Genomic DNA, 26,481 nt, shown 5'->3' on the forward strand with positions numbered 1-26,481 from the left:
CATTGAGCTTCCTGAGACACACATCTGGGCACAAGGGACTTTAATTCCCAGAGTGCCGACAGGAAGGCAGCCATCTCCTCCAAGACTGCCAACAGTGGGCTAACACTGTTTCATTTAACAGACCACAAGCCATGTGGCACTGTGCCTTGCTAATCTCCTCAGCCAACAATCAAGCCTTTTTCTCCTCACTTGGTGAAAGAGTTGCAAATCGTGTCCTAGCTACTGCTGGGCTACATAGACGCCACAATACATCAGTTTGACACCTTGCAGACAGCTAGTAGTACTGTTGAAAAGCAGTGTATTGCAGCCTGGCAGGCCTGTAGCTGTTGGCAGCATTGTCATATTAGGATACTAGCTGTGGCTGGGTAGAATATCACCGACATATGTTGCATGCAGCTACACTGAACGGATACAACACAGATATTTGGAAGAAATATAAATGATATAAAATATAAGCTCCCATCTCATGCTTAGTAAGGAGAACATAAGGAGTGTTTAACTACCCAATCGGCCAGAATTTCACTTTACATACATGCACTCCCAATGAACACTGTAAATTAACTATTAATTAACGGAACGGCAAAAAACATGGAATTCATGAATGAATGAATGAATCATGGAATCTGGCAACACCGTAATCAGTGGTTTTAATCAATGTACTACATCTTGACAAATGTTATAACAACCTTGTATATGCATTACATTATTTTTGTATTACTTTTATTGTTTGGTTTGAACAATTGCAGATACTTGCAGTCATCCAACAGTATAAATTTTGATATCTTCATGGATGTACTTCTCTGTCTCAATGAATCTATAACAAGCCACACAGACTCTATCCAAACAAACACACACGCCTATCAATACAATCATACACAGCCACACACACACACACACAGACATCAGCATATATACATACATAGCTACTTGTGGAGTCTATTCATTAAACACATTTATAGAGGTTCATTCTAAATACTTACAATATAGCATTACAATGTAGAACTTGAGTCTACAGAGGGTCGGGTCAGTGTACCAGAGACAGGATAGAGATTGTCCTGAAAAACAGAGAAATAACAGTGAGTTTGACTGGGTCATTCCAGTGTTTCAGTTGTGAAAGGCCAAAAGGCCTGGATGATTTATCATTCTGCCACGGTTTGATCCCAGCGTCTCTCTGTATCTCTGTATCTCTGCCTGCCTTTCTCACTCTGTCGCCGTGTCTCATATTGTTTCACATGGCCAAAGGAGATAAAGAACATAGTGTGACTGAAGACAGAAGAATAATAAATGGAACATGCACCACCACTACAAAATAAGCACACTTTTCATAAAATCGTGTACAAAACAATGCATGCTCCATGTGTGCAAGCATGCTTTAAATAACAATTGATGCTCCTTTAAAGTGAATTTCTATAAGCAGTGGTGTGCAGTGATGTCAGCCACTGGATGTTCAATTAGAAATACTATATCTATGCACCTCCCACCCTCCACCTTCTCATGTATACAAGTCCATCCATCTGCATCACTTGGTAAGGTTTAGTGTAAGCTAACACGCCTAAACATAGACTATTTTTCAGTTCTCACTCTCTGTTATTGACTTGGAAATCTAAGTTTTTTTTAACATACGGATAGTTAAAATAATTTAAATTGTATTTGAAATGAAAATACATTTGATAATAATTTTTAATTCAGTTTTTCATCAGTTTTATTGGGCATGCTGCAGGAGGCTCTAGCTGCACAACATCATTCAATAGTTACATTCATTTTGCAATTACAGACTTTTTCTGGTTTGTATTGGAAGTTGTTCTGTGAAAGAGTCGGGTATTTCCCCTCCTAGTCAGTGTTCATTTTTGGGTCAAGGCTTTTTATAATGGGTTTCCACAAGAGTATAAGAGTATACAGTAAGTATTCATGAGCCTGGTTCCCATGACAAGGCTAGGCTGAAAAGCTCAAAAAGCCCGTCTTATATATCCATGCATGGGAAGCTCCCATTCAGTCACAAGTCAAAGTGAAGGCCATATGAGGGGATTTAATCAAAAATAACAGAAATATTAATGGAGCTTAAAACTTGGAGCAAGACATTTTGATTGAATAGCATTAACAAGACTCTCTGCAGGAGCTGTCCCCACATTTACTCCATGTAGTGGAAACAGACGTAAGCGGAGTAACAGCTTCCTTTCATTCCTATGCATTACCTCCCGCAATGCATTATGAGGGGAGGCAAATAGGTTTTACAGTGTGAGAACAGCGAGGTATGGCTGAGTGGGTCAGAGTGTCACTTCAGGGAATGTGACAACAGATCATTTATCATGTGACCTTTATGGTTGCTGGGGAAACACCTGGCGGCCCTCAGGAGATCGCATGTCAACTTTTTCCCTTCTTATGCGAGGGAAGATATTTTACAGAGGAAGTGATGTTGACTACAGATGGGAAGTTTAGACGGTCATCAATAATGCACAGTGTAAAAGTGTACAGTTTAGAAGAAGCTTACAGTTCAAGAAAGTGTAATATAGAGTTCAAGGAGGCTCTAACATTGGGACCTTGATGAGTTGAGATAGAAGTTTAACAGTGAAAGGTGGAAAGGTGTGGAGTGAGGAAGGGAGCTTTGAATCCTCTGTCCTCCATCTTTCTCTCATTATTCTTTCTTTCCTGCTGTGTTGAACACTTTAATGGAGTTGTTAAACATTAAGCATTTAGTGTGATACTGTAAATGAGTCAGATATGGAGAGGGCCTGTGTGTGTGTGTGTGTGTGTGTGTGTGTGTGTGTGTGTGTGTGTGTGTGTGTGTGTGTGTGTGTGTGTGTGTGTGTGTGTGTGTGTGGGGTGAGTGAGTCAAGCGTGGAGAGATCTGAGGATCTAACCTCACCGTTCCAGTCTACAAGGCCTTGAGCACACTGTAAACTATCAGATCACTGAGAGCTGGCTTAAAGTACACATGGCCAGACACACACACACACACACACACACACACACACACACATAAACACACTCATAAACAAAGACGCACACTCACACTTACTCTTGCTTATAAAACATGAAAGGTAACAGATATCTATGAAGCAGTTTTTGTGTCATATTTTTCCTGTTTGTTGTGTGTTTGTTTAGTGCCTGTGTGCATGCACATGAGCGTTTGTGTGTGTGTGTGTGTGTGTGTGTGTGTGTGTGTATGTGTGCGTGTGTGTGTGCATGTGGCCTTTGCCACAGCTCTAGTTTCCCTCCAGCATAAGGTTACCCAATGTAGTCTGTGATAGATTAGTCATTCTGATCCCAAATGAGGAGGTAGAAGGAGGCTGCAGAAGAGGCAGAACTATTGGAGGACCCTTCTCTTCCTTCTCCTCAGATTATCTCCCTTTCTGTCTCCTTTACTCAGCCTATCATACTCTCATGGTCTGTAGAGCTCCTACTAAGGAAGGTAAGCTGTGTGTGTATGTGTGTGTGTGCCTGTGTTTCTGTCTGTGTTTGTCTGTGAGCCTGTGTGTGCATATTTGCAGATTCTGCAAGTATTTATAGTACAGCATGCTGATATCCTTGTATGTTCATTTGGCAGAAAGAGACCAGACAGCATATCTTCATTGTGAAGGAGTCTTTTTGAAGTGAAGTTATTAACCTAGAGGCTCAATTCCAAATGTCCTGAGTCAGATGTCGCTCTGTATTTAAGAGAAAACACAACCTTAACCTAAACCTAAACCATAACACTCTAAACAGGTCCTGGGTACTGCTGTATTTAAGGGTCATTATTAATAATGGAAGTTAAGCATATGACTATCTTGAGCATCTGTTTTTAAAATCCATTCAGTATTTTTGTCAGTCACAGTACATTAGTCACAGCAGTCACAGTAGTCATCCTTTTAAGAGTTGCCTGTTCTTTCTGTTGCATTAAGTAAAATTAAATATTGATGACATACTGAATTATTGGAAAAAAAAACCCCATTTAGAATTGACCAAGCAGAGCAATGTTATTGGCTGAGCTATTCTTCAGGTATTGATCCGAGAGCAGATCACTAATGGATGTGGGTTTACAGCATCTATTTTGGGGTCATGAGAAAGTTCTGGTTGTTAAAAGGGTCAAATGACATCATTCTGGTCATGTGGTTGTGGGAGAGGAGAGGAGAGGAGAGGAGAGGAGAGGAGAGGAGAGTCCAGATCATTTAAGTTTTGGGGGATTTGATCATTTTGCTGTATTCGTTGTATGGCTTCAGTCAGATCCTGTACGGTGGAGATGAGATCCTACTTTCTAGCTGGCCTTGCAGCTGAGTGCAGTCCTACTGATTCTGTTTGCTGCTCTCTTTTACAGTCACACTCTGTCTCCTCTCGCTGTTCTCCCTAAACAACAAATGTCATTGCCATTTTTAACGTCTATCTTTGTTTCTTTGTTAACCCTCTCCCATCTATGCAATTTCTGACATCGTTTTTGTTTAATTTACCCTCTCTCTCTCTGTTTCTGCTGCACTCTGTCACCCGCCCCTCTCTTCTTGTCAGGGCTGCTCTCTTATCACCCTGTCTACATCCATCCACCCACCTATCAACCCCCCATTCTCTCTCACTGTCATTTTCCCTCTCTTCCATCCTGTCTTCACCCCCTCCTCCCCCCTCCCCAAGCTTTTCACTCTTCCCCCAGTTCCTCCACCCACATCCGTCTTCCCAACAATTTTCATGTCATCCTCCTATTCTCTCACCCATCTCTCTCTCTCTCTCTCTCTCTCCTTCTCCCAGAAGGACTGGTATCATTGGCATTGGTTTTAGGTGGTGACTCATCTCTGGAGTCTTTAATTAAACATCTGCAGGCGTCAGCACTCACTCACACACACGCAGACACACATGTACAGTATATGCACATACACACAAACACACACACACACCCATGCAAACACATGCACACACATGCACTGCTCACAGATCAGGTTACTATTTAGTGTGATCATCAGGGTGATGAAAAGTCAAACAAACACTGGCAAACATAAATGCAGATACAGAGGGCACAACAACAACAACAACAGCAGAGTGGACTTGTTTTGCGCTGTGTGGTGCATCACTGATCTCAGTCTCAAGGACAGAGGAAATTATGTGGGAGAGACAGTGCAGTCTAAATGTGAGCCCTGTGTCTGGAGGAAGCTAGGCCTACGCTATCACTGCACAGCGCAGTTAATTATGCACTAATGTATGCACAGCCCCAGTTACCCTGCGCTACCTTCTCCTCCTACAGCCTGTATTGGGGTCATTACAATGATAAACAGGGTGTGTACTTCTCCTCTCTTTCCCTGTGTGCGTGTGTGTGTGTGTGTGTGTGTGTGTGTGTGTTTGTATGTGAGAGAGAGAGAGAAAGGAAGAGAGAAATTGGATGTGTGTATGTATGTATATTTTATACCATTCTGTTCTAAGGTTGATTGTTGATCAGTTCGATTTAGCTAGGCTCATTCTCTGTACAGTCCTTTGAGATGTGCATGTGATAAAGGGCTGTGTAAATAAACAAACTTGTGTGTGTGTGTGTGTGTGTGTGTGTGTGTGTGTGTGTGTGTGTGTGTGTGTGCATGCATATGAATATCTGTATTTCAGAACTAGTTACTAAGAGATACTATTGTGAATACACTCTAGAGTAGGAGTGGGGAGGTCATGTTTTAACATTTGGGCTGAATGCCAGCCCATAAAATGTCATTGGTTCATGCCAACAATTTGCATTGTAGTGAGTTGAACCATTCTAACATATCTCAATAACAATCTCTAAGGAAGCTCTCTACGGGCCTCCTTGCTAGTTATATTTAATTTAGTGTTTGTAGTTCTCCTTATTTACTGTTGCATGACTCATCACAGTGCCTCCACAATAACAAACTGTTGAAGGAGGCAGCAGGGAATTCACTATTATATATTTCTGTCTAGAAGAACTGAATGCTCCCCTGCTATTATCATTTCTTCTTTTGTTTCAAAGCTGTCTTTCCATCCCCTGTTCTAGTTCCTTTGCCCTCTTTATTCTCATTCTTCCTTCTTTTCTATATGTACCTCTCTCACCCGTCTTTCTCTCATCGCTGGTTTGATAAAGAGACTGGTATCTAAGGAACAAGGAATCATGATAGAACATGCACTTTCAGACGTCATGGTCTCGTCACCTGATGACAATTAACACAAATAAATCCTTAGACATGGACAGAAACACAATGAACTCTCTCTCTCTCTCTCTCTCTCTCTCTCTCTCTCTCTCTCTCTCTGTCTTTTTATCTTACTCTTTTTTATCTCTTTCTCATTCTACAGGTGTTGGAGGGAGAAAAGAATAGTGGGCCTTTTTTTTGTCCTGTTAAGTCCTGCTGATGGCTGGATGCTCTGAGCCCTGCTGCTGATCCTGGTGACAGTGCCTCCCATCTGTGTATCTGTGTGTGTGTGTGTGTCTTATCCTGGGGCCCAGAGGCGTGCTGTGGCTGAACTGCAGCCATGGAGGTGGCACTGGTAGACTTTGAGAGCCTGGACGACATTGACAGCAGCCTGGAGGATGAGGTGGACAACTACGCTGATGAGACCACGGCTCTCACGGTGGACATGCCTCCAGAGCACGGCAGCCCCGGCAGCAACCACCACCTCCGCGCCCCTCAACTTACCTCTACGCCCTCCCACCACAGCCCTGTGCCCTCCTGCATTTGGGAGTCCTCGTCATCCTCGCCCACCCCACAGACCCAGACACTGGGTGTGCCCCAGTCTCCGTCGATGCCAACCCCAAGCCGACGGGGGCGCAGCAGCTGTGCCAGTATGATCTCCAACTGGAAATTGCTGCTAAGCAGTGAGGGCACCAAGGAGAGTGAGACGATCTTCAGCCGACTGGCTAAGGAGTGCTGCGAGGACCTGTTTGTAGATAAACGTGGGCTGGACGACGGAGACCAGAAAGTCATCATAAACATCGCCGGCCTTCGCTTTGAGACACAGCTCAAAACATTGGACCAGTTTCCCGAGACTTTGCTAGGAGACCCTTTGAAGAGGATGGACTACTTTGATCCAATGAGGAATGAGTACTTCTTCGATCGGAACCGACCTAGCTTTGATGGGATCTTGTATTACTACCAGTCAGGGGGTAAAATCAGACGTCCGGCTAATGTTCCCCTGGATGTGTTTGCAGATGAAATTGTGTTCTATGAGCTGGGGAGCGAGGCCATGGAGCAGTTCAGAGAAGATGAAGGCTTCATAAAGGATGTTGAGATCCCTCTACCTACCAATGAGGTGTATAGGCAATTCTGGCTGCTGTTTGAGTACCCAGAGAGCTCCAATGCGGCCCGGGGCGTAGCGTTGGTATCTGTTTTTGTTATTGTCATCTCCATCATCATCTTCTGCATGGAAACGCTGCCAGAGTTCCGGGAAGACATGGACCCAATCATGCCCACTGCGGTGCAGCCTTTCAACCGGTCCAGAGGTTTGGGTTCTCTGGCCCCACCCAATGCTAAACCCACAACTTTCTCCGATCCCTTCTTCATCATTGAGACTGCCTGCATTGTCTGGTTCTTCTTTGAGCTGTGTGTGCGATTTTTGGTCTGTCCTAGCAAAAGGGATTTTTTCCACAACCTCATGAACATCATTGACATTGTATCCATCATCCCCTACTTTGTTACTGTGATTACGGAATTGGTCACGACGCCAGAAGAGAACTCAGGTCAAAACATGTCTCTGGCCATTCTGCGCATCATCCGTCTGGTCAGGGTGTTTCGTATCTTCAAACTCTCACGTCACTCCAAGGGACTCCAGATCCTGGGACAGACTCTGAAGGCCAGCATGCGTGAGCTGGGCCTACTCATCTTCTTCCTCTTCATCGGAGTCATCCTCTTCTCCAGTGCTATCTACTTTGCTGAGGTAGATGAGCCTAGCACACAGTTTGTCAGCATACCTGATGGCTTCTGGTGGGCCGTTGTCACCATGACTACTGTGGGCTATGGAGACATGTGTCCCATCACCATGGGGGGTAAAATGGTGGGCACCTTGTGTGCCATTGCTGGTGTGCTGACCATCGCTTTGCCTGTGCCTGTTATCGTCTCCAACTTCAACTACTTCTACCACAGAGAGACGGAGGCGGAGGATAAGTTGCCCCTAGCAGATGCTGTTGAGCAAGCCATGAAGGCTGACACAAACACCACCAAGCAGGGGAGCAATACCTCACTTAATAAGGCCAATGGTGTCTGGCAGAGTGACAAAGGGCAATAACTGTGCAGGAAAGAGGTAGAAAGAGACTCCACTAGTCAGCAGGAGAAGAAAGACACTTTAGCACAAAGCAGGACAGGACCTTTTAAAGAGAAAACAAACTTTATGCCACAATTAAGAAATGGCTTGAAAATGGATAGAGTGTATGGAGCAAATGAACTGATTTCCCTCAAGTAATGGTCTAACAAACAGGATCAATGAGATATAAAATTTATAAAATATTATGTTTTTTAATGATATACAGGATGGACCATACTTACCTCTTTTGTGTATAATATGACAACAATGCTAATTTGACAACAATGTAAATGGAGACAGGGTGCAGAATTCACTATGGTCATAAATTCATGTCAACATATTTCAAGTTTACTTAAGTGGTAGGACTAAACATTCAGTTGCATAGAAATAGAAACAAATCCTTCAATGTCATATTTCAGCAATGTGCAATGTGTATGTTTAAGTGTCTTGAATGGTTCACTTGTGTATACTGACTAGATTATAGGTCTGTTGTATTTATTTCAGATTACTTACAATTGTATCATGTTTCTGTTGTATTTATTTATTCTCTTTGATAAGTAATGTGTCTAGGAATCCTCCACTATTGACAGCAGTCTGTCTGACTCCACAGTATGTATTGTAATGGAGTGCCTTAAATTATGTAACTTTGGGATACTTCTGTTGAATTCGCCATACATAATCCAAATATGTTTATCATGCACATATGCTCTGTATATTTTTTTAACACTGTAATTTCAGCTTGGTTGAAAATTTGAAAGCTGTGACCTTTCTTTGTTCTTACACTTTTTGTCAGCATATGATTACTCTGAATCTCTTGTTTTTCAACAAATCAATTGAAGAGTTCTATTCCAAAATGTTCTATATCCAACTTGGAAAAACATCATGACCTGAAGTATTATTCAACATCTCTAAAACATAGAGGACACCCATCTATTAAAGTGTTATAATTTTGTCAGCTAAGGACTAAGTAACGTACTATCCTTTGTTTTGATTTCCTGCTATAAACCATTCAGTAAGAATAGGCGTAATTTTTGTCAAATATTGGATATCTCATTTTGGAACTAAACCCTTCAATTACACCATGATCACCAAATTATGGTACCCTGTTGAGAAAGTGACATAATAAGAGAGAAGGAAAAAGCCAAAGATAATAGCTGAATAAAGGGAGTATAAAGGGAATTATTACAGGGCCAGGGGACATTGTAGGCCAAGATGTCCCATGATCCATCTGGTTTTGCAGGAGTAATTCTAAATTATATCTAAATTGTATCAATGTAATGTACTGGTGACAAGTTTTTATGTTTGTTTTAAAACACTTTTTTCTTATTAACAAAGAATTCTGGAAATGTGAAAATGTGGGAATTTTGATCCAGGAAAAGAATTGACAGTATCTCAAAATAGATTCATATTAGGTTTGTTTGAGCATATGATCGAACCAAGATTATATGTATGTGTATGTGGTGCTGTCTGGTTGATAATCAGCTTCATGGTGATGATGATTATGGTGATTATATGATGTCAGTTTTTATGATATAGTCAGTCCATCCATTACAGGTATGTTCATACTAAAGCCATTGCTGTCGTCAAACCTTTGGGATGTTGAAAGTGGGACACTGGTTGGAGGCTGGTGTGAAGTGACTACCTGCGTCATGGGTACAGCAGGCCAGGGTTCATCACACTAACAAGACCATTACACTGTATTTGTATGTGTATGTATGATTCCACTGCAGTATAAAATATACTGTATTGTAGATGCAATACATTCTGGATTTTAAATCATGTCTTCTGAAGTTTTATGTTACTCTGATGTAATTATCTAAGTTTCTGTGTGTGTGTGTGTGTGTGTGTGTGTGCGTGTGTGTGTGTGTGTGTGTGTGTGTGTGTGTGTGTTGGGTAAAATGAGGAGTAGGCCCGACCGGATGAGGAAAAGCCTGGGTCTGTTCTCCATAGTATTGGTGTTCCCCTTTAGGCAAGAAAATCCCCCACAAATGGGCATGTTATATAAGACCCCGTCATTACTTTCAGTAGCCTGTCTCTGCTTTCACTGTAATGTTAGTGCAACACACACACACACACACACACACACACACACACGAAGGCTAGAGGATCGAGGTCACATCGACAAGGCATGTGGGGCAGTGCAGAGACCGTATCACTGGAAGCCTTCCAGACAACAACAGGATGCCAATATCTGGTTGACATGGAGCAGTCTGCTAGCCACTAACGTCTCCAGCTTCACCTGATACCCTTCTCTCTGGACTCACCTGGACACCTCGCTGCAGGCTGAGCAGGGCGGCTGTCATCTAAAACTTGCTAGAATAGAGACAGGATAGATAGAGGAGCCATAAAACAATCTCTTGCCATCAGCCACAGTGATCCTGAAAATAAGTAATTGCCCCTTCCTTCAAGTCTGGTGCGGTGAAAACAGCAACAAACCGCTTTTCTTTGTAGACATATAGAGAAAAAATAAAAAAAATAACTGGTGAGAAATGAGAAATGTGTGGGAAAATGAATTTGACCGATGCCTGAGCAGGGGACTAAGAAGACTCCAACTCCTAGATTTAGTTTATTGAATTTGGGATAGAAGTTTTTATCTTTTGCTTATACAAGTAAATATTTACAAAGTGCTATTTTTACATTCGAGTGCAGATGCTACATTTAAAGTGAGTTTGTCTACTTAGAGCAAAGAGAGGCCCAGCTTCTGGTCTTAGGCGATGTCTCTGAATCACAGATAAATCTCTCTGTTCCACAATTGATATTAAGAAATACATATCAAGAAATTAAGACATATTCTGAAAGACACGTGAACGGGTGCGGACTGGCATTAAATTGGAAAAGGGATGAAATGGAGAGGAATGACTGAATTAGGTTTAGACTGCACTTATGCTGGGGTAAGTGTTTCTCTGACAGGGTGAACCTTTAGTGTTATTATTCAAGCTATAAGGAGAAGCCCTAATCCTAATGGCTGAATGAGAGAGATGTATAAACCTAAATGTACACAAACAAATGGCTTTAAATGTAATAAATCATTTCAGAGAGATCAGGAGTCACATTCAGCCTTTCCTCATTGATGCAGCAGGTTAAAATATTTCAACTGTTGATTAGATTTACAGGTTCTTTTCGGGTATATAGACATTATTCTAACATCAGAAAAACGTCTGATCTGCAAAAGATTTCTGATTAGCAATGTACAGTAGATTGAGGTGTATTCACAGGCAACTTTAGAGCTGAATTTTGTTCTGTGTTTTCATTGTCACATCACAACAGTTTCAGACTCTCAGATTGCTGCTGAAGAGAGCCAAACGGTTTTATATGCCAACTCAGGTTCTCTAAATTGCGTTCCATCTGCTACAGTAACATTTATTGCAATCCCACTATGGATCCATGACGATATAGGAACTATAAACTATAATGCATAAATGGAGGACCCACATTATTATTAAATCACCTTATGCTATTCAGTGTACCAGGAGTTCAGGGCCTCGTGGACAGATCAGCACTAAAGACATGTATGAAATGAGGGACATCTAAGAGTGAAAACAGAGCTGCCAAATGAAAGAGAGAAAGGAGAGATGAATGACACTTGGGAGGAGAAGGCAGCGGACAGTTCACACGCTACCTGGTTGCTGGTAATGGACTGTCAACCACGTAGATAGGTTACACGCAAGTGCGGAAATAGGTTACAAGTGAAATAGATCTCTCGTACGCAAAGAAATGTGTATGTGCGCAGATGCAGACACACACACACACACACATACAACACAAATGCAAAGCAAGCTGCTGTCCCATTGTCAAGCATCTCTGATCAGAGTGCTGACTGTCACTCCCAACATGGGCGTTATCTGAATGACAAAAACCAGTGAGGGGAATGCTCCTTTCCACGCAAAACTCTCCTGAGATTACACTCAGTAGCGCTCTTCAATGCAAAACTTTCACAAGCTTTATCCATTAGTTTCAGATTTAGTGTCTAAACTGAGACAAACTGTATTCTGTAGTCACTTTTTTCAGAGACGGTAGAGATTTCTGATGCCGGGATGTCATATAGCTCTCCAGAAACTCCCATTCCAGGCAAGGCAAGGTGCTCCAAAAAGCAAAATCTGCTTATTAAAGTTGCAAAAGTCAAATTAATTTTTTATAACTTTATCAACCTGAGGAAAGCTTGCTGATGAAAGCTTGGTGGCATTGGATCCTGGCTTGGCACCATGCATCACAGCAATGGATGTGAGTGTGTGTCTCTGTGAGTGTGTGTGTGTCTTAAATATACTTTTCAGCCACGTGTTTATTGTCAGGCCATGCACCTTAACTGCCGTGTCGACAAATGTTGTCGACACGGCAACATTTGTGGTTTTATTTGGACACAGCAACAGCATGAACCATCACTGTGTATTTCTCTCTGTATCTGAACACCCTACACTTTAGCCCAAAATAGACTAATTTCGTCCAAAAGGCCACTTCAGAACCCTGACCTGATGTGAACCTTTCTTTTCCATCCACCCCTCTCTCCCGAAGTCCTCCTGTCTGTATGATTTCATTCTCTCTCTCCTCTCTGTCCATGTCACTCAAAATATGCATGTCTGTGTTATCTGATCATAGGCTCCTGTCTCTCCGCCACAGTATGTAATCCTCAATCCTCACTAAACATTGTTCTCTGCTTTTCATTGAAACTATAATACATCAGCATCATTTCGCTCTGTTCGTGTAAAAACAGTACGCAATTGATTGAAGGCTTTAGTCTTATTGGATTTTTAATGTTGGTAAAGCCAAATTACTGAAGAACCTATCAATGAACACAATTTAACAGATTAAGAGAAAGATTGCTCCAAGCTATGACAGCCCAAGTTTCTAAGCTTGCAATAACAGCTGTATTTTGAATGGAAACACTGTTGAGCCTTGTCATTTCCATGGATCCAAGTGAAGATTTGAAAAGGACATACCCATCCCAAATCCCAAATCCAAATATCAGCCATCATATGAACCAGGACTTAAAAAAAGCTTTGGCCATTAATCCTAGTGTCTCTTTCTAGCGATGTATCCGGAATGTGTACGTGTGTGCGTGTGTGTGTGTGTGTGAGTGTGTGTCACGCCAATGTGGGGTTTAACCCACAGCCAGTCAATCGTACTGCATCCTTGGCAGGGCAGAGTAGGTTACTTTAAAAATGTATTCCATTACAGTCACTAGATACCTCATCAAAACTGTAATCAGTAATGTAATCCAAGGGATTACCCAAAATCAATAATGGATTCTGTTTACTTTCAGATTGCCATATTTGAGGTATAAAGGTACTGTACCAGTATAGAAAATAAAAACATTAAAAATTACAAAGTTAATTAAATTTATTTCAGGTTTGCATACAAACACACATTTTTATCGGTGTCACATTTTTATAAAGAACACCTGCAACTATTTAATCCTCTAAATTTCTCGCTTTCACTTTACAAGTATTGCCAAAAGTAATCTTCTATTTTTTTCGCGCAATACACTTAAATGTTTTTGCATCCTAGGTTTGTCAGTCATCTGAAACCTCTAGGGGTCTGCACATCCACTGATGTATAAATACACACAAACACACACCCACACATACATGCATACAGTACATGTAGGGCAGGCTAAGGGATGTGTTGGAACTTCAACACATAATGAGATTGACAGCTATAGCCATTAGATGGAGTATGGGTCATAAAATGGGCAGGAGCAACAAGCTTGTCTGACTGGCTTAGGGAGATTCCAGGCTGTTCTGCCCCAAACAGCCATGATCCCATTGGTCTAGGTGACAGTAGGAGTGTTATCTTCTGCGTGCAGTGTGTGAAGTTAATCTGCTGGGACGATATGAGATTAACCTGTTTGGGCTTCCACAGACCCAGACACATCAACAAGACACACACGGCTACGCATAAATAAACACACACTTTTACACGTTTACACATTACATAAACACACATCTGGGTCAAATCAGGATTCTTGCGTTCATTGGTGCCTGCCTATCCAGGTTAGTAGCATTTTTCCCTTCGTTATCCCACCTTCTCTCCTCTGTGTTTTATAATTCATAAGTGCAAATGAACTAAACTACATTGTTGACAATTTTGTTTAAGTGTGTGTGTGTGCGCGTGTGTGTGTTTGTGTGACTAAAGGGCTGAAACTGCACAGTGGAAGATCCCTGTCAAGTGCTTAAAGATGCATGAGAGTGCTTCATCATTAACGAGACGCTTTGATGGAAAGTTCCACAAGGGAGTGAGAGATATGGGGAGTGAGAGAGAGAGAGAACGAAAGAAAGACAGACAGAGGAAAGCACAACAGGCGCAGGTCAGAGAGAGAGAGAGAGTTTGTGTAACATTGAGGGAAGAAGTGACACAGGGTCTATTTCTGTTCAAGCCGGGGCCTCCCTGTGCCGACTGTCATGCCGTGTGTGTGTCTGTGTCTGTGTGTGTGTGCTGATGTGTGTGAGAGTATGTTAGTTATTCACTCTCTTATGAATCTCCATCTATAATTAACTGTGTTTGGTGGTAGCAACCCGCTGCCTTGGTGTGTTACACACATATACAGCACAGGAAAGACCCAGATTGCAGATTTTAAAGGTCCTGTGATTGCTGTGTGGCATTCCTGCTTCAAACACTACGGGACTGAAGACATTTTTTGACTCATAATTTTTTTTGTCTGAGCTTTTCGTACAGTAAGCCTTCGTTCACCCTGCAGCTGAAGTTTCCCAATTTTGCTTTTTTTTTTTTTTTTTTTTTTGCATGTGACTCAGATTGGATGTTTTCTTATCAAGTCACAATTAGTCACAATGTGTAAAAATCAATTTTAGCAATAAAGCAATTTATCAATGTATTTTTACATTACAGTTTAAAGGATAAGTTTATATTAAGGTGGTTTATTTTGTATATATCTGGAAGGAATAAACAAGTTGTAAATATCGTACATGGAGTAGTTATTTTGGATATATTTCAAAGAGATTTGACTATGGAGTTTACTGATGACAGTCAGATATTGACTGACACTGATTTTAGTCACACTGTATATAATTGACTAGTGGCCTAAATTGAATCAACACAAAAGAAAAATGAAAATATGTGATTTTGGCAACTTTGAGTCTTGAATTTAAAAAAGGTAAAAAGGTCTCCTAGCAGACACGATATCCTTAATTTACACGTTATACTAAGGCGCGTTTCCCACAAGGAAAACTTCTAAATAGAGGGGATGATTAGATGAAGTGATAAGATGATGAGAGAGGGGAGAGCAGTGAAGACGAGAAGAGAGAAACATTAAGAATTAAGACCAAGGGAACATTGCCAATCTGTTTTACATGGAATAAACATTCCTTAGTGCTTGCCCTCATCACCGTAAGACAGTATTTCTTCATCTAATCAACTGGGCTCTAAATTTGGGAAGGAGGAGGAGGAGAAGGAGGAGGAAAGGATTAGAAACAGAAAACTGCCAATCTGTTGCTGTTTATTACTCAGCTGCATCACAGACACTCGATTCCCGCTAAGGTCTGAGAGGAGAGAGCGCTATGGAGGAGTACACACACACACACACACACACACACACACATACCCACACAGTCACAGAGCTACACACCTACATCTATTTTCTCTCTCTCTCTCTGACACACGCACACACACATTAACACATGCAAGTTGTGTTCGGTGGTGAAACCTGACAACATCTGTTTAGCTTCTGCTGATTGAGTGGACCGAATTAATCACTGTTATCCCTTCCAGATCCCACAGATTAGAGCTACCCATCTTCAAGACAGACAAACAACCAGACGAGGAAGAGGAAGAGTTGTGCATCTTAAAGTGAAGAGTTTTCTACAATGTCTCTCTACGCAATTAGTTAAGATGACATATTCTAATGATAGGGAAATAAAAAATAAAAAAAAAAATTTCTGTGACATCTCTCTCTTCTATTAGATTCATAAATCATGCATCAAAAGCAGTGGAGAAGAGAAAGCATGAAATATACCACTTGAAAGTAGCTCACAGGCACTATGAAAAGTGGTGCTGATGATCAAAAATCATTCAGTAATGGTGTGCTTTGAAAAAAGTTACCTTTAAACAAGAGACAACTTTGATACTGGGAAAAAAAAACAGATACTGAAAGAGATATTCTATCATTTTTGCACACAGAGTTGCTCAAGGTAGAGCTGAAAGTTGCAGTGTGTGTGTGTGTGTGTGTGTGTGTGTGTGTGTGTGTGTGTGTATGTGTGTGTGAGACCACAACAAGTTGAACTGATATGATGAAACACAGCGATAAAAGCGAGAGACGGAGCAAAAGATGAAGAAGAGCACTATCTTGTGTGTCGGTGTGTGAGTGAGTCTGCTCAGTCAGTGCTGCTCAGTTGCTGCTGTGAATGTGGCTCAGAGTTAAAAGGCTTTTCTTCAGCAGACTGATGATGGGGAGTACATACTAACACACCATGACTGATGGCTATACCACACCCATACACACACACACACACACCTACACACACACACACACACACACACACACACACACACATACGCTTACAGATATATGCACTCTTACTCATACAGTACACACACACACAAACTGAGCTAAGACCATAAGTAAGGGTTTATATGGCATGAAGCACAGAGCATCTCTAATACCTTAAACCCTATCTCAAGTACAAATGAGTGGGCATACAAACACACACAAACACAAGCTTCCACATGCACGCGGACACACACACACTACACACACACACTGGATGATCAAAGAGTATGGATCCAATAGTTGTAAGCAAAGCAAGATGATTGCTGAGCCAGAATTTTATTGGCGTGTTCATGTGGTTCTGGGTTTATCGGATAAACCGGTGTCCAACTTGGACATTCCACATGAATGATCTTCCAAGTTGGATGAAAACAGGAGGTCAGGGCCGATTTTGATACCCGAGTTGCCAAGTTGTGGCTTCATACCCATCTGAATAAACACCAGATGAGGACAGAAATCACATGAAAACCCCACGATGAGTTCTTGAAATGTGTCAGTGTCTGAAAATCACACACACACACACACACACACACACACACACACATACACACAAGTGCAGTAGCAGGTAGACACATGAACACAAACACCAACAGCCAGGTAAATGAGATCAGTAGAGCATGGAGCAGACAAGGTATAACTCTATACCCTTAATCCTGTTAAGACCTTACCTGCCTTCAGCCTCTCCTATCACTTCAGGACCTTACTATTCAGGATTTTCTGGCATTAAAACCTTGCCACATCTACTCAGCTGATGTTTGTGTACCAGCTGTTACATACAGTGAGTTGATGAGCAATATCGCCTTGTGCCATATTTGAACCGTAGTATCTTTCTCCTTCGTTTCTCTCATCCATGTTTAAGTAGCCGTCCTCTCACCTATACAGCCTTTGCCCTGCTGCCTCATTTGACCCCCCGTCCCCATACACACACACACACATACACACACACACACACACACACGCACCTGTCCTCACCTGACCTCTCGTCCTCTCTCCTCTTCCTCGCTCTCCTCATCCATACTTTAACACCCTGGGTCTCTCCGCAGTCAGCAACGGCATCTCTAGACGTTTAACATTTGATAGTATAGCGCTTTGTCCATCCCTCTCGCTGTCGGTGGAGTGCGCACATACTGGGAGCACTGTACTGGGATACTAAATGCGCACAAACACACATGCACACGCACACACACATACCACAAAATCCTACTGACACACCAATTTCTGATTTTCTAATGAGCATTGCTTCAAGTTTGTTCTGCATTGATTTGTTGGAGTGTGTGATTGAGAGAGAGAGAGAGAGAGAGAGAGAGACAGAGAGAGAGAGAGTTTCCGTGTGTGCCAAGCAGCATAGGTCACAAGCCATCCTCATCATCTCAAAGGTCATCGCCTCCTCTCCTCCCCTCTCCATCCCTCCATCTCCATTGATCTAGATCAGTGAGGAGCTGACTCTCTATCAATCTGACAGCAGCCTTCCTCCCTGTCTTCCTCTCTTCTGCTCTCTCACACGCACAGCAACCCCCTCCTTTTTTCTCAGAACCGAAAATTACAACAAACGCCCAAACACATGCCAACTCGCTCGTGTGCCATCCCTGCCCAAATACATTCTATTCACCCTGTCGCCGGGCGGATTACTGAAAAGGTCATGTTCTTTTAGTGATGTCATCAACAAAGAGACTGGGAGCAGCCAGCAGCTCTATTTTTAGACATGCCAATCATTTCTTCAAATTTTTTTAGGCCTTTTGATAGTCGTGGAGATTATATCCTTTGTGAAAGATGTGTGTGTGGAAAGGAAAGGAAAGGAAAGGAAAGGAAAGGAAAAGAAAGGAGGGGAGGGGAGGGGTGAGGAGAGGAGAGGAGAGGAGAGGAGAGGAGATGGGCTTGTGATCCTTTAAGGAAAAACTTTTTTTTCATTTCCAACATGAAAAACTTTCTCCTGTGTCCTGTGCATCTCCTGAATGAACCCTTATGTGTCTGTTATAAATAGGCTACATCACCCTGTCTCTCCTCTCCATCTCTGCAGAGCTACAGCCAGCTGGTTGCTAGCTGGCCGGCTGGATAACTGGCTGGGGTAGGACAGCAGCAGATGTGTGTGTTATCCGTATGATCCATCCACACTCATTACATAACAGGATCTCTCCCCAGGTAATAGGCCGTCCGTATGAAAAGGACATGGAGCAAAGGGATCAAATGGTCTGTTCCTGCTCTGTGCCAATGCACATTATCATCCAGGCAAGAGTCTGAAAGGTGGATTAGCTGATCAGGTGTGTGTGTATACTGGATTCGTGGTCAACAGGTCATCCACTCTCTTTGCTCACAGCTGATACAAAACACATAGAGGCTACATTCAATATATTTCCACACAGGCACTTTGTTAGCTTCACTCTCATCTTTCAGCTAATAAAGGATTTAAAACCCAGGTGGAATTTCTGGTAACTTATCTTAATTCATCCCAAATTAGGACTGTTGGGGGGGGAAAAGTCGAAACTCCTGGTTTCAACGCTTTTTTGAAATGCATATTTTTGCCACCATTGTTATCTCATTTATCTGAAGTGGAGATTTCAGTTACAGATACAGTGTGTAAAGTGGAAGCAGAAAGAGTGCTTCTTGATGCATGCTGCCTGTTTTGTGTCCTTACTTGGCCCAGTTTGGCCGAGAGAGCAGGTAGTGTTTTTGATTTCATAGGATATTTTACATTCCACCAGCACAGCTGGACCTTGCTCCACTCTTGCTCTCAATGCCCCACCTTGTGGTCAAATTATGAAACTGCATATCATATTGTGTTTAAGAGACTTCTTAGAAGACAGTCAATATCATCAAGAAGTCAGTCAAAGATATTGTTTTCATCCCACTAGTTCTGTTTCTCAGGTCATCGTTTGCAGGTGAGGAATAAGAGAATAAGAAATAAGGAAGAAGAGGAAGCCACTTTAAAAGATTGGAATCCTCCCTGACGTTGTGCGGCCAGAAGGACTTGTTGCAAAACTGAAAGAGGTTTGCCCTAGAGCTTGGGGCACTGGCAGTTATCTAAACATATGGCTGTGGCCAAAAAGAGAAGCCCGTTAAAAGATCTAATCTCCTCTTGGCTTTCTCCCTTCCTCTAGATTTGAAGCTCAGAGATCGGGCATGTAGGCTGGGAAGGGTTCAAGGTGGCTCTTAGCTCAAGGCCTTAAATGGTTGGGAAGGCTTTGTGCTCAAATACACAGCAGCAGAAGGTATGCAGTGGGCAGGTAGCAACTACGTAGCCTACACAAAATAAGACAGATGAACACAAAATAACACTATTTATTCATTTGCCTTTGCATAGTTCATTAATGCTCTTGAATGGTTTCCAAAAAACCTCTTACCTTGTTTACAATGATTTATAAAGGAACAAAGGTGACTCAATGGTTTCTGTTAAAGATGATCCTCATTGTAGGATACTGGAAACCTAACATAGGCCTTGTTTGCCAGAATTCCTGACATTTACCGCAGTGGTCTCTGAAAAGGGACATTTGGTGCCACAGGCCACTGAAGCTCAACATCAGCGCCATGGTGCAGCCCCTGCAGCAGCAGTAAACTGATCTGACGCACTCTAATTTCAGATGCCTCTGTCAAATGTGCACACTTGGAAGGAAGAGGAGTGAAAGAGCGTGCTGTTCGGAGAGGACATCACAGGACTAGGTCTCATCTCTCGTGTGGAAATGAAATTAGGAACACTCTGAATATATCCCCTAGAGCTAAACTGAGTCATAATTTGTACATTCAAGAAACCACAAGTGTTTTCTACATACTGGTCCACTGAAATGTCAACTGAAAAGTTAACTGATTATTGTGAAATCAAACCGTCAGTAAATCTATCAAATGTATTATTCACATAAATAAGCTGGCAAACCTGAGTTCATATAAGCATTCTTCTAAACATCTTGGAATAAACAAGGAAGAGTTTCTTCAAACAGAAATCATAGTGGGCTGTAAAATGTTCAAATACATGGGCATGGCAGATTTTTACTCCAAGGTACTGGGATGCCAATCACACTCAAGTATTTCTGCATTCAATAGAGTTGAAAGAGGTAATCAGAATATATGTGAAGCTCAAGGTGCTCCTTAAAACTCCTTAAAAGGATCCATTCAGAAACAGAAGCCGCTCATGGAAGCAAAGAACATTCGATTACAGTCTATTATGATATGAAGAAAATAATACGCTATGTTGATAGTTTAAATCCTGTTACTTAGACCATAAAAACATTTACAATTACAATTACAATTTCACATTTGGCAGACGCTTTTATCCAAAGCGACTTACACATGAGATTTGCATACAACACAAGCAAGTTTCTAGATAGGAGAGAACAACGAGAGTAAGTGCTATAGAACTAAGTTCTGGTCCAACAGGACAAAGGTGCTACGAGACAGTGCAACAAGCTAAGTTCTGGTCCAACAGGACATAGGTGCTACGAGGGAGTGCTACAAGGTAGTGCTATGAGGTAATGCGTAGAGTGCATCAAAAAATTTTTTTTTTTTTTTTTTTTTTTATGAAAGGAGGTATTCGCTAAAGAGCTGGGTCTTTAGCCTTTTCTTAAGGATAGAGAGGGATTCTGCGGATCGAATGGAGTTTGGCAACTCGTTCCACCACCGGGGAACCACAGAAGAGAAGAGTCTGGCTAGAGACTTAGGGCCTTGATGAGGTGGCAGCACCAGGCGCCGCTCCATGGCAGAGCGTAGTGAGCGGGAGGGAGCGTAGACCTGAATGAGGGAGTTCAGGTAGGTCGGAGCCGTTTTGGTTATTGTTTTGTAGGCGAGCATCAAGGACTTGAACTTGATGCGGGCAGCAACTGGGAGCCAGTGGAGGGATATGAATAGCGGAGTGACATGTGCTCTTTTGGGCTGGTTGAAGACCAGACGCGCCGCCGCGTTCTGGATCATCTGCAGAGGTTTGAAAGTACAGGCCGGGAGCCCTGCCAGTAAGGAGTTGCAGTAGTCAAGGCGTGATATTACAAGAGCCTGTACCAGGAGTTGTGCTGCATGCTCAGACAGGTAGGGTCTGATCTTCCTGATATTGTATATGTATTTAAGTATTTTCAGTCGTCTAGATGTAAAACATAAACTACATCAACAGATTAACCCAAGATATTTAGGGATACAATTTGAAAGACATATTTTCAGCACTTGCGCAAAAACCCTCAATCTTCAAACTATTTCCCAATGTCAGTCTACTCTCAAAATAGACAACAAATGACAAGCAATTACAAAGAATAGTTTTTTTGGTTTTTTTTTACATTTCTGCTTGGTGAACAATTGTTAACAAAAAAGACCTAACCTCTATACATAACTCAGATATGTTGTTATCCCATGATGGAGTGATCTCGTGGGACCCGTTTGCGTACACCGTCTACCTCTTGATCCAGATGCAGTAAGACAGTGAGCTGGTTGGGGTCTGAAGGTTCAAATGGTTGAGACGAAGGAGAGGGGCAAGAAGACGGGGAAGAAGAGGGGGAAGAAGAGGAGAACTGAAGTCGTAGTGTAGAGTGCCACTCCCCTTGCTGGTTCTCTCCTGGACCCTCATATTCTGCCTGGACATCCAACCACTGCAGCAGCAGCACCATGGGCATTACCCTGAAATCAGAAACACACACATGTAAGTTAAAATAAGACAAGAAAAGACAAGATAAGATAAGATAAGATAAGATAAGATAAGCCAAAGTTGCGTTGCATTGTGATACGATAAGATAAGATAAGATCAGATAAGCCAAAGTAAAGTAAAGTAAAGTTGCGATAGGATACTATAAGATAACCCAAAGTAAAGTAAAGTAAAGTAAAGTAAAGTAAAGTAAAGTGACAGTTAAGCCCATACAATAAAGGCTTTTCAATTTTTTCAGGAAAGAAGTGTGCCTTGGAATTTTTTTTGGAGGATCAGCCATCCCAGCCACTAGAGATGAGCTGTATTCCCTTCTCTGTCTAAAGTAAAGTTAAGTTGTGATAGGATAAGATAAGATGAAACTTGATTGATTTGTGGAAATTAGGTCATGGAGCAGCAAAACAATTAAGATGAGGGAAAAATAGCAAAATATCTCACGTTACGTTTAACGTAATAAAACCACTGACAAATGCTCTACAGTGATGTAAAACTGTAAAACTGTAAGGGATTGCAGAAATGAGCAAAAGTAGACAGTATGGGTGGTATATATAAATATAAACATAACAATAAAAACCTAAAAATATCAGTATGTATACAGTATGAAACAGTGAAAACGTTATGAAAATATCATTAGTATATGCAGAATATAATGAGAGGATATGTGAAAACAGAAGGAGCAGGTATGTGAATTTACAAGCTGATATCAACAGTATTCCTGAAAGCTTTGAGCACCATCCACTGAGTAATAGGTTTCCCTCTGTGGGGAAGTAAGGATGCCATCTCACCTATCATTTAGGTTCTTCTTGATGCTATGGAAGAGCATGTTGTAGAAGAAGAAGGTAAACTGCCTCAGGCCGTGCCACACCCCGAAAAGCAACACCGGAGCCTGACTGGACCACAAGTCCAATCTGGAGAGAGAAGACAAGGCTAGCTACTGCAATATAGCAACTGAAATTACACTGAGTTTCTAATCACTAAATCGGAAGTGGTGTTTCTGTAATGTATGTTAAGTATATTACCGGTGCATATTCTGGTGGATGTAGCAGAGCGGTAGGGTGAGAGGTAGGAGCAGGTAGGAGAAGACTCTCATAGGGAACCCAAACATGCCTAGATAGCCTAGCAGGTTGCACAGCAGAACTGAAACACAGAATAGTAAAACACCTCTTCTAAAGCCTTGGTATAACACAGTTATGTATCTGTGTGTATGTGTGTCAGCCTCAACTCACTCTGGAGTGAACTGGGTCATAATTAAAACATTCAAGAGAAAGTGTGTGCTGTTCGACTGAAGCTCTAGTTAACTGATTAGTCTGAGAAAACAAACCACTCCTGGAATTCATAAGTTACGTTATTATTCAGCCAAATCAGCTGACAAACCACACAGAGGCCATTTGTGTGTGCATTTCAACATTGTTCTGAACATCTTGGAATGACCAAGGAAGGTTTTGTTGGAATAGAAATCATCACGTATAGAAATAAATTACATATGTGTGTGTGTGTGTGTGTGTGTGTGTCACCCATACCATTCTGTATCATGTCAAGGTGGAGAGTTGGCTCTGTGATTGCCGATTCCTCTTCATTCCTCTTCATCGATTCATCTTCAGTAGAGCTGTCCCTCTGCATGCATCTGTTGTTTGTGAAAGCTGTCAACACAGTCGTCTCTTCTTCCTTCTTCCCATTTCCGTTTTCCTCCTCCTCTAGGGTGGTCTCTTGATGTATCCAGTTTTTTGTTAGATAACAGTTGTGTGGCCCTGAGGATACCTTTTGTGCCGCCAAATACAGGGCGGGGTCTGCACCACAAAGAATGAAGAAAAAGAGAGGGACGGAAAGTAGGTCAGACACTTCAGGGTCTTAACAGTATTTTAGTATTTTTTTAACAAATTCTTTCCTTTAAATAAAGTTGACCTACCGCTGCTCTGGAGGAAATCAATGGCATCTTTGTAGCCGCTGTAGTAAGCCTGTTCCAGAGTCTGAACAGAGAAAGTATACAAATTAGAAATTTAGGGTTACGGAAACAGGGCAATACACAAAGATATCAGTGTCACCTTTTGTACTGATGTCCTTTCAGTTCACTTCCATTTTCATGACAATTTACTCCATTTCCCATTGTTATAATTTGGCAGGATGACCTCAATTCACACTGATATATAACCAGGGATGTAGTGGAGGGTTAAACCCATCTAAACTCTGTTTACTCACCTCTATTATTATTTGCAGAAACATAATTTATGCAACTTTTTAGGCTGACAGAGATGTGTCTGATTTAAATTCATAGTATTAATCACATTAAGTAGTATGGAAGTTATGTGAGAACCTAGTCTTTTAAACGAAAAAACAAAACAAAACTTAAATTAACATTTTTCTAGATATAAAAAATAAAATTGTTTTTGATTAATCAACTGGAGCTCATAGTTGGCCCACCATTCCTTCCAGTGCCAAACTATACTTTTTCATGTTGCACACTTTGATTAAAATGTGATGTGTTAATTAACTCTCTTCCATTTTTATTTTTAGCCACCTAGACTGCTGTTCAATACATTATGCACTGACTGAACAGCAGTCTAGATGGGTCTAAATAAGTAGAAAACTAATAAAGATGAGCAAAAGATGCAGAAATACCAGTATGATCTTTTAATAAAGAAAGCTTCCAATATCCCTTAACAGACTATGGAGTGCTGGAGAACAAAAGTCATATGGACAGTCACAGGGTCTGACCTCTAAAGCCATGGGGTAGAGGGCGTTGATGATCCTGAGGCTGTTGGCCATGTTCAACTTTATGGCCGTCCCACTCACTACCATGTCACCCATGGAGGACGTGTCCCGTGGACAGATGTCCATCTCACCAGAGAATGGAGATACGGTCAAGGTTTGGCTAGAGGGGGCGGTCAGTACTGGCTGCATGCTGGTGAAACCCCCGTCCATATAATGCTGTTGGGGAACATTATATACATTATGATACAGATCAGTACAGTGTGTTCAAAGTAGGGCTGGGCAATATGGTTGAAATCAGTATCACGATAATCATACCGATATACATCATGATATGGCTCACGCACTGTATGGAAAATCACATGTTAATTAATCAAATTAATGTTCATCCCATTGAACCGAATGATAATGCTAGGTGTGATGTCAAACAAAACTGAAATTTTGCAGTCTTTAAAATGTTTCATGACTCATTTTGTCAGAGGTTTTAAGCAGAATTTGCTTGTTATCATCAACTGAGATAGCAGAATTGTGTCACAATATCACAAAATTACCATATCATCACCATAAGATTCCATGAACGAAAATATTTAATTCTCGCCCAGCCCCAGTTCAAAGTGAATCTATGACAATGTCATCAAGTACTCACAACTCCCTTGAAGGATGGGGGCAGCACACCGCAGTATCCAGGCACAAAACAGCTACAAAGCAGTGCCTGAATGGAGGAATGAAAGAGAACAGATATCATTATTGATACTCTGATCACTGTAAAACTTTTACCTCGGAGTCACTAATGCCATCAGACAACATTTCACATAATGAGCAAGATATACGTCTATGTCCATAGGTATAGGTATTCTAATCTGCTCATGGATCAAACAAGGCAATATGGTCTGGACCTTCCCAAAGCAGACTCACCTGCACCACATCCTCTTTGGACTGGAACTCACACATGACGGTGTTCTTGCTGTCAGGCAGGCGGGTCATGGCCACAGCAAGGCGACCATTGGCCAGCCGGTGAGCATCAGAGGGAAGGTACTTCTGGAGAATGACCTCTAACCAGTGGAAAACATTGATTGAGGGGTTGAGGGGTCCAAGTGTGAACGCCTTCATCTGTTTGGCAAAGTGCAGCATCTCATCCCGAATGTGAACTGTTAAGAGGGACGACTTTCAGTCAGAGACAGAGCTTACATTTTATGACAGAGGATTTAGAAGAAAAGACTACTGTAAGCCACTTACCGATGCTCATTTCACAGACCACGGCAGCTGCGACCAGAGACCCGGCAGATGCACCGAGGACGAAGGGTGCAGTGCGCAAGATCCAGGGTGCGTGCTTCAGTAGACACTCCGCAACCCCTAACTGGTAGGTGGCCAAGAATCCCGACCCGGAGAAGGAGATGGAAGGAGGCACATCCTGACGTTGACAACCGAAAATCTCTAAAGGCATTTTCTATTTCAATTTATTTGACTTTGGGTGGTGAAAAACTAAAAAAAA

General features: G+C 41.9%; 2 protein-coding genes across 2 annotated transcripts; one reads left to right on the plus strand and one right to left on the minus strand.

Annotated features, from left to right (window-relative positions):
• Positions 1-6,417: 6,417 nt before the first annotated feature.
• Positions 6,418-8,166, plus strand: kcna10a (potassium voltage-gated channel, shaker-related subfamily, member 10a). The gene has a single exon (XM_071516278.1). The coding sequence runs from the start codon at positions 6,418-6,420 to the stop codon at positions 8,164-8,166; it is 1,749 nt and encodes a 582-aa protein (XP_071372379.1).
• An 11,854-nt stretch (positions 8,167-20,020) lies between these two features.
• On the minus strand, positions 20,021-26,433 carry pnpla1 (patatin-like phospholipase domain containing 1). Its single transcript, XM_071516280.1, has 9 exons — positions 26,226-26,433; positions 25,905-26,137; positions 25,636-25,701; positions 24,996-25,208; positions 24,190-24,250; positions 23,804-24,070; positions 23,303-23,420; positions 23,069-23,191; positions 20,021-22,261 (listed from the first exon to the last, which is right to left on the minus strand). Exons 1-9 carry the CDS (start codon positions 26,431-26,433, stop codon positions 21,991-21,993), a joined length of 1,560 nt encoding a protein of 519 aa, XP_071372381.1. The 3' UTR covers positions 20,021-21,990.
• Positions 26,434-26,481: the final 48 nt, after the last annotated feature.

Source organism: Centroberyx affinis, unplaced genomic scaffold, assembly GCF_046629955.1.
Source record: "Centroberyx affinis isolate AG114_WGS23_722 - 3 ecotype Tasmania unplaced genomic scaffold, CSIRO-AGI_Caff_v1 ptg000396l_1, whole genome shotgun sequence".
NCBI classification, from domain to species: Eukaryota; Metazoa; Chordata; class Actinopteri; order Beryciformes; family Berycidae; genus Centroberyx; species Centroberyx affinis.